This window comes from Salmo trutta, chromosome 23 (genome assembly GCF_901001165.1).
Source record: "Salmo trutta chromosome 23, fSalTru1.1, whole genome shotgun sequence".
Classification (NCBI taxonomy): domain Eukaryota; kingdom Metazoa; phylum Chordata; class Actinopteri; order Salmoniformes; family Salmonidae; genus Salmo; species Salmo trutta.
In genome coordinates, this window is record NC_042979.1 from 37,172,986 (window position 1) to 37,182,454 (window position 9,469).

A 9,469-nucleotide genomic window follows, 5' to 3' on the forward strand; every position below is an offset into this window, starting at 1 on the left:
TGGAAGTCTGTCATTTTCTTCGCGCATGTTTTGCAAGTTGCAATCCGTTTTTTTGTTTATACAGCGTAGTCTTTATATCCGACAATAATCATTTGGGGTATCATCTTTCCAAGGGCTCCATCTGAATTCACCCTTTTTTTAATAACATCATTTTTAATATCTGGGCTTGGGGAGGGTATCAAGTCAGTTCGAGTCAAAAGGCTCAAGTCCAAGTTAAGTCGCGAGTTATTGATGTTAAAGTCAAAGTTGAGTTGCAAGTCATCATATTTGTGACTGAGTTCACACCTCTGTGTATATGCGACTTGCATCCTTGGCACAAAGTTATATTACATTCTACTCAATCCATAGGCTTCATTAATGTCATTCAGACTGTTTTGAAGTTGATACAACTGGCTATGATAGCTGAGGTTCATAGGTTGTGAACTAATATGTATAGCAAACGTTTAGGGTCCTACACAGATCGGCTACATAGCTAGCTACACATCCATAGGCATACAGGTATTTTTATCAGGAAACTCTCTATTAATAGAAGATAAAAGAGCGTCATTAATCTTTTGTCTACATTGAACTGCCTTAATTTGAGCATGATAAAATACTACCTTCACACCCACAGCTCTGTCGATTAATTTGAGAGTGATCATTTATACCAGCATGAGGGATAGTCTGTTAATGCAAGACTTTGGGATTTTCCCGGGGCACATGTGCAGGGAAAGGCACTGAGAGCCGAGTCGCGTAGGCGGTAGCAGAACTATAAATTCGGATGTATTTCATTAAGAAGATAAAACGTTACTTTAGACTTCGTAGTGGTGGTTTGATATGGATAAGTGCGCAAGGAACAGCGAGATTCCTCACGATACCGTGATTTCAATGGCGCAGCAAGAGTCTGTTGTTCTTTTGCTCAAACACTGTCAAGAAATGAAGCGACAGGAGAGTCGCTTGCGTCTTGTCACGTTATTCTTGGTTCTGGGTTGTGCAGCTGTATTTGTCTTTACCCAGCGTGTGAATAGAGACTGTAATGAGAAGGTAAGCAATGCGACATCCATATGTTTTTAACGGGGCAGACAGATGCCGGAGGGCTTTAGCATTGTATTTTAATGGAACTTTAACTTTCATTACTGTGGGTGACCATTAATAATTAACTTGTGTTTGCAGCATTCACTCAAACCTGCAGAATACTCACGACAGCAAGCTATAGGTATGTAACTATTTCGTATGATATGTCTTCCATAGTACATTCCTTTGATTTCATGATTTAAGCCTCGAGAGGCGCGTCTATCAGCAGCGTAAAGCAAGCATGCGCTGATCGTTTTTTTCTTTTTCCTACCAGATCGGCAAGGACAGAACCTGAAGCCAAACGCTCACCTGACAAGTATGTCTTAGTAAAGCCTGTTATATATATATATATATATATGCCTGCATGTGAATGGACCGGATGTGTAGGTTTGCAACTTTGTAAACGAAAATGTTATATTGTTTTTGGATATCACTGAGAAATCCCAAGTGTATGGGTATGGTGTTATTCACATGCCTAATCAAACTTCCTGCTTAGTTTGCAAATAGGCTATATTGTGCACATTGAGCTGTGGTAATATTGTGCAAGGGCAGCTGTCAGGAATGTTGGCTTTTTCTGTGTTGAATATCAAGTGAATATATTTCCAGAATCACGATCGTTTATATATTTCCTCTGATCCTCTCCATCTTCTCCTACCTCCAGCATCATCAAGGTGCAACTCAGTGCCTGAAGATTACATCCAATGGGAACACGAGGCCATTGGCTTGGTGCACATGCAAAATTTCACCTATGATGAGAAAAAGCATGCTCTGGTTGTCCCTCAGGGAGGCCGATACTTTGTCTACGTAGGGGTCAACTTTCGAATGCCGGATAAAGACAAGGTATCTGGCGAGATCCATTTCCTTAGCCTGAAAGTCCTGAAATTCTCCAATAGCTACCAATATAATTGTCCTATCATGGAAGTCAAGGATAGCATACCAGGCAATAGGAGAGGAACGAGGACTGTGTACACGGGACAGGTGGTTGCTCTGGAGGAAGGGGACCTCCTGAGGGTGTCCATTAATGAAGACAATTATGAACTGATTGACTGTTCAACAGAGACTACCATGTATATTGGTGCTTTTCTCCTCTAGACAAGGAGTACGTGTCTATTCCAAAAATATGCAGTCTGTGTGGATTTATATTATTTATTTCCATGCTTACTTTTAGTAGGACCGGTGCATGTTTCAAGGCACATTTTAAAATCCTTGTGGATACAATACTCCTGTAACATGCAGGTATTAGTTAAGGCTTTCCTTCTGACAAAGCTGACCTTATTTCAGGGTGACAGGTAGCCTAGTGGTTAGACCATTGGACCAGTAACTAAAAGGTTCCTAGATCAAATCCCAAAGCTGTCAAGGTAAAAATCTGTTGTTCTGCTCCTGAACAAGGCAGTTAACCCACTGTTCCTAGGCCGTCATTGTAAGTAAGAATTTGTTCTTAGCTGACTTGCCTAGTTAAATAAAGGTACAATATGAATGTATTCATACATTAATTTCATAGTATGTACTGTTTGCTACACATTTCCTTTCTTGATCAAAATTAATTCAATTGTTGTTCAATAATTGTTGTTAAATGAAATAACTTATTACGATTTTATAGAGTGGGGTCAATTCCTAACTCAAACATTTGCCTAATTCTTTAACGCATGAGTTTTGTGCAAGAGTCAAGGTAGGATTTGACTGTCACGTCCTGACCATTGAGTGCTCTTATTTTCTATGGTAGAGTAGGTCAGGGCATGACTGGGGGGGTTTTATCTAGGTAATTACATTTTTCTATGTTGGGTTCTAGTTTCTTTTTTCTATGTTTTTTTTTGTATGATTCCCAATTAGAGGCAGCTGGTCATCGTTGTCTCTAATTGGGGATCATATTTAAGTACTTGTTTTCCCCACCTGTGTTGGTGGGAGATTATTTTGAGTTAGTGCATGTTGCACTGCTTTTGTTGTTGTTGTTGTTGTTGTTGTTGTTGTTGTTGTTGTTGTTGTTGTTGTTGTTGTGGTTTGTTTGTAATTTATTGTTTGTTTGGATAAGTTTCACAATATAATAAAGATGTGGAACGATACGCACACTGTGCTTTGGTCTCCTTCCTACGACGTACGTGACATTGACCCTTGGGCTACAGCCGCTACAGGCATATGTTGTTTTTATTTTTGTGTCCCTCAAAAACTCAAGTAAATAATTTTCAGACGAGTTGCATACACTTCTCTGTTGTCCATCACCTGTCAATGGATTACTCCCATAAAAACCCATTGGCTCAATAAGCAATTTTCTAACACAAAATCTCTGTGTGGCCGTAGCCCTAGGGAAAGGTATTACACTCCATTTACTGTATGTTATTCTGTCTGGAAGCACCACTTCATAGGTTTTATGTTATTCTGTCTGGATGCACCATTTGGTAGATTTTATGTTAAAACTGCTCCTCAAAGGGATAGTTCACCCAAATTACAAAATTGCACATTCGTTTCCTTCCCCTGTAGGCAATCTTACCTTGTCCAGACTGCTTACATGGTAAGGACACCAATATGTCATTTTGTAATTTAGGTGAACTATCCTTTTAAATATGTTACCAAGTAACATATACTTTATATTGGCCTTTCTGTGAATAAAGTATTTAATTTCTGTAAAAAACAGATTTCTACTTTGGGATTCTTCCTTGAATGAAAGAGAAACCTGAGGCAAAGCAGTGAAAGTTGGATAGATGACAATTGAACTATCCCTGTGCGTGGGTTCCTAAGTGTGAATCCTGGCCTAAAAAGGTTGTGTCATTATCCCTGGAAGTTTTCTATTTCTTTGTCAGTGGATGTGGTCACAGTGTGTGTAATGGAAAGATGTTTCTACACTGCAGTTAAATGGATTACTCTTTCCCCTCTGATCTTAAACATAATGAATCACTCCACATGGTTTACCTAACTACTGAGGGGTATATTACAAAGCATGATCAACAAGTTAGCCAGCTAACTTTGATAAGCAACCAGAAATAACTATAGATTTTCTGGTTAATTAAAACAGCTAGAATTCGGTATGTGTTCTTGCTTGTTGAAACAATTAGACTATGCCCATTTCAAGCTTATCTTTAAAGTTATATCAGAATATTTAGGCAAGTTAGCTGGCAAACTCCTTTATCCTGCTTTGTAGTATACCCCTCTGGTCTCCCCTTCATGATAAGCTCTAAAACGGGGAATCTGCTATTGCTTCATCCATTTTTGGACTTTTTAATTAGTGATATATACCCATTGAGTCTTGTAGAATATAACGGTTGAGTGTTCGAATCTCATCACGGACAACCTTGTCATTTTAGCTAATTAGCAACTACTTACTACTTTTTAGTTACTTTGCAACTACTTAACATGTTAGCTAAACCTTTCCCCAACTCTAACCTTAACCTATCTCCTAAGCCTAACCTTAACCTAGCTAACGTTAGCCACAACAAATTGGAATTCGTAACATGTCAAACTCTTTGTAAATTCGTAACATAATGTATGAAATGTAATTCGTAACATATCATATGAAATGGATGATGGACATCCACAAATGAATGCATACCTTACCAAACGTAACATATTCTAATTGGAGTGTCCCGGATTTATGTTTACTATGTTATGTCTACCCAGGTTGTGGTGGTAGGTTTTTACAGTACCCAAAACCAACTGGGATTTTATTTGACCATGGCAAAAGAGCTACTGGGTTTAACCTAATTGTATGTTATTGCACTGTGCAACATTTTATCAATATTTCTGATCAGTGGCGTTGAATACTAGGAGCAAAAAGGTTAGTGGTCTACTAAGGTAATTGGGTATAGAAAACAGAAGTAAATCGTTGGGCTGTTTGTAAGGGAAATGTACACACATGGCAACTCAATATATTTCATGTTTTGTTCAATGACAGCTCCTGAGACACAAGCAAATAACTGATTTCCTCCGCCTACTGATCACAGTACCCATGGCAAGAGAAAGTGTTTACATGGAGGTTTTATGTGGGTGTGAATGTAGCCTACATGTTGTGTCAATGAATATCTTCTGTTTGTGGTTATAAGGAGAGTGTGTGGTTGTGTGGGAGAAAGATATCTGTTTAAACAGCTACCTAGTACCGGTTTGGGAATTTGTTTAACTCCTACGTTAGGGAATGTGTGACGTAATAGCCAAAGGTGTCATCCTGGTTTATGCTATTTGATTTAGTATTAACATTTTATGTCACTTATGTTTTCCAGCTTTTGTATGGGTGTGATTCAAATGTTGTTCTTTTTAGTATGTTCCTTGCTGTTTAGTTTGCTGTAGGGTCTTTTATTTAACCTGGTAAGTTGACTGAGAACACATTCTCATTTACAGCAACAACCTGGGGAATAGTTACAGGGGAGAGGAGATGAAAGAGCCACTTGTAAGCTGGGGATGATGCAGCAGCATGAAAGCCAGATCAGGAATTTAGCCAGGACACCAGGGTTAACACCCCTACTCTTACAATAAGTGACATGGGATCTTTAGTAACCGCAGAGAGTCAGGACACCCATTTAACATCCCATCCAAAAGACAGCACCATACACAGGGCAATATCCCAATCACTGACCTGGGGCTTTAGGATATTATTTTTAGACCAGAGAAAAGGTTGCCTCCTTCTGGCCCTCCAACACCACTTCCAGCAGCATCTGGTCTCCCATCCAGGGACTGACCAGGGCCAACCCTGCTTAGCTTCAGAACAAGCCAGCAGTGGGATGCAGGATGGGATGCTGCTGGCCAGGGTCATTCCATTCTGTATGCAAAAAAGGATCATTTAGACTTTAAGGAGAATAACAATGTGTGCTTATTGGACTACAGTGCTACTACCACTGAGCCACATTCCCACACAACCCCTTTTCATTTTAAAAACATTTCATGTGTAGAGAAATGGTTCATGTGAATGTGATTTTTGGACCTGTATGAAAAACCATTTATAGACAAAGGTGACTCATTTTGGACCCCTATGCTATGAAATCCATATCCTTGTCACAGGATTGTCAAACTAAAATGGGTTGCATTTTTTATGTGTTATCTAAAGTTATCTAAAAACATGTTTAATTTTGTACATCTTTTTCTGTAAGCCAGTTATATTCTAGACTAGAGTTTTGCTAAATCGGTTGCATATTGAGTTTTGCCTGGGCCAGCTGGCTGGGTATCAGATCATATATCTTTATCTGGATCATAGTAGCAAAGAAAAACATACAGTAAATACATGTATCTATCTGTATATTTCACTTTAATAATAACTCTGTATGTCAAAAGGGAATTTGAACTAATGACATCACTTGTACAATGGAAATACAAACAGCACTTGCCGTTCCAAACGTGAATCTTAACTAAACCCTAAGGACCAGTTGAAGTGGACAACGTCAGAGGTGATTGTTATTAATGATCGTAGTGTGATGGAAAAATACTGTTTAATTAACTTAGCCACAGTTGTCCAAAGGAAGTGACAGTTGGCTGACATCTGACCATCATATCTTTCCCAGTGTTAAATAATTAATGCGGAAGGCAAATGAAGAGCCTTGTTGTTAAAAATAGCCCAGTGTGGTTATAATAGGGTTGCGTGGGTGAAGACACGCTGGTGGGCATGTATGTCTGCCTGTGTCTCTACTCCAGCATGGAAAAGGGTGTTCCCCTCTGGTGTACAGCACACTAGGTTGCTACTGACAACATCATCTCTTAATTCTCATCAGTCATTGCTGACATAACGGTTTGATATATGCACAGTTAAGAATGTCAGCAGCACCTTGTGACTATTAGTCTTATAGAGAAAGCTAGACTAACAACTTTCTGCAATAACACTGCAACTCAATGCCGTGAACGACAGTTGGCTTAAGATCTCAGGGAAGTTGATATCACTGATGTACTCTAGCCAACACGCTATTGTTTCACCTCCACTACATTCACCGCTCTTTGACGTCCTCCTATTCCTCTGAACCTCTGCGGCCGGGCAGGGTCTTATTGTTGGTGTTTTTTATTATTCTTTATTTATTCAGGGGACAACAACATTGAGAGCATGGTCTTATTCCAAAGGGTGCCCTGATCACAACAATACAATGTAAAACAAAACAACAACATTTATGAAAAACATTTACAGTCCACAGCTACTAGGTCCTCAATTAACACCCTTAAAACCTCTTACATCTATATCCAAATAGCTGCGTTTTGTTCTTGCGTTCAAGACACTATCCGAAGGGTGACGCGCCGGCGCGTATCGTGACAAAAAAATTAAAAATATTCCATTACCGTACTTCGAAGCATGTCAAACGCTGTTTAAAATCAATTTTTATGCGATATTTCTCGTAAAATAGTGATAATATTCCGACCGGGAGACCTTGTTTTCGTTCAAACACTGAAAATAGAAAATGGGGTCTTCACATGCACGCGCACACCCGTGTCATTGTTCTCAGAATGACCACTTTCCAAAACCCCTACTGTTTTTCGCCCAGGGACTGCAGAGTCATCATTCCCCATTCTGGCGCCTTCTGAGAGCCTATGGGAGCCTTAGAAAATGTCACGTTACAGCAGAGATCCTCTATTTTCGATAAAGAGGCTATAGAAGGACAAGAAATGGTCAGACAGGGCACTTCCTGTATGGAATCTTCTCAGGTTTTGGCCTGCCATATGAGTTCTGTTATACTTACAGACACCATTCAAACTGTTTTAGAAACTTTAGGGTGTTTTCTATCCAAATTAAATAATTATATGCATATTCTAGTTTCTGGGCAGGAGTAATAACAAGATTAATTCGGGTACGTTTTTTATCCGGCCGTGAAAATACTGCCCCCTATCCTAAACAGGTTAACTGCCCGAGTGGCACCAGAACATCTAATTGTAATGAGTCCTGCAAATTGTTCCAGCAGTGAGGCACATTAAAACTAAATACGGATTTACCTAATTCAGTGGGGACCTGAGGATCCTCAAGAGTTAACCAACTCTATTTTTATACTTCAACAATGAAGATAGGTAAATAGGAAGCTTGTGTAGTAGAGCTTTGTAAACAAAAAGGGAATAGTGACGTGATCTACGGGACTTTAATGAGGACTAACCAACCTTTTGATACAGGATGCAGTGACGAGTATTAAAACTGTCACCTGTGATAAAGCGAAGGGCGCTATGGTAGACGGCATCCAAAGGTTTAAGAGTAGTGGCTGCTGCATTCTGGTAAATTGTGTCACCATAGTCAAGAACTGGCAGGAAAGTTGACTGTACAATCTGCTTCCTGCTGTTCAGGGAGAGGCAAGACCTATTTCTAAAAAAGAAGCCCACTTTAAATCATAGCTTTTTAAGTAGCTCATCAGTATGTTTTAAAAAAAAGTTAAATCCTTGTCAATCCAAAAGCCCAGATATTTATAGACTGGAACCTGATTGATTGGAGAACCATTCAATTAATAAATAGGTAGTCCATCAACAATTTTGCCAGAATTTGAGAACAACATATATTTAGTCTTGCCCACTGTCGTAATGTTGGTATCATTAATGTGACGACTGCTGTTTATCAAATAATGAACCATGTTTATAATTATGTGATTAAATTAATCAGGTAATAATTAACTCAGTAACCTGGGGCACCATGGGTAAAGTTTGTTTTAATGAGTTTCCATTTCCCAAATGAACTCAAAGAATATCAGAATATCGATTTTACAGCAGTCACTAATTAATTTATTTCCTCTCGTCTCATCCTGAAAGTCGCATAATTCCTAAATCTGCACAAACTCGGGTCTCACTAAATAATTCCATACCACACCAATTGAGTTGATTATTTATTTACTAACAGGCTAAATGATAATATAAGATACACAAACATACAGTCTAGGCTATTGATTAGAACTTAGTACAATGAAACAGGTCCCTAGTGAGCCAACACAATATGACAGGTGTTACACAAAATGGGGATTTAGAAAGAGAGAGTGCACGAGAGAAAAGCATACTTGGATACATTTGTAAACTTTGCTTAGTTTAGCCCTAACACCTTGCCCCGAACTGTCGCTCTTATGGTTCAGAATATAATGATATAATTACTTGTCGAAGGTCTCCGTTGGGGTCTCTCTTCGTGGACTGAGTTCCGCCCTCTCCTCTAATGGCGGCACATCTTTTGTCACCGGGTGTAAGTCTTTGATTGTCCACACGATGTCAGTGTCCTGTCTCTTCGTGGTCTGTTTCCTCGGCCTTGTTCTGTAAGAGGGGTCTTCTGAGGACGGCTAATCAGCCATGTAAATGGTTCCAGCGTGGGAATGAAAGCAGTGTAGACACAAGATTCCTTGGAGAGAATAACCGGGTGGTCCTGCTTGAATTCATCTTCTTAGATACAGATACAGCTACTCAACCTACTCAACCTCCCCATCCTGGTCCGTCCTGTGCCACCTCCCAGGACTAGGCCTCCAGTGGGTCTCCCCATCCTGGTCCGTCCTGTGCCACCTCCCAG

General features: G+C 39.6%; 1 protein-coding gene across 1 annotated transcript; it reads left to right on the top strand.

The window, feature by feature from the left end:
• The first annotated feature begins 539 nt into the window (after positions 1-539).
• On the top strand, positions 540-2,888 carry LOC115159966 (lymphotoxin-alpha). The gene is made up of 4 exons (XM_029710121.1): positions 540-1,023; positions 1,153-1,195; positions 1,328-1,369; positions 1,715-2,888. The coding sequence occupies exons 1-4, from the start codon at positions 817-819 to the stop codon at positions 2,143-2,145; spliced, it is 723 nt and encodes a 240-aa protein (XP_029565981.1). The 5' UTR covers positions 540-816; the 3' UTR covers positions 2,146-2,888.
• Positions 2,889-9,469: the final 6,581 nt, after the last annotated feature.

Coding starts and splice junctions, on each gene's coding strand:
- LOC115159966 (XM_029710121.1), top strand. CDS start 817: ATGGATAAGTGCGCAAGGAACAGCGAGATTCCTCACGATACCGTGATT. Junction 1,024..1,152: donor ATAGAGACTGTAATGAGAAG/GTAAGCAATGCG, acceptor TTGTGTTTGCAG/CATTCACTCAAACCTGCAGA. Junction 1,196..1,327: donor CTCACGACAGCAAGCTATAG/GTATGTAACTAT, acceptor TTTTCCTACCAG/ATCGGCAAGGACAGAACCTG.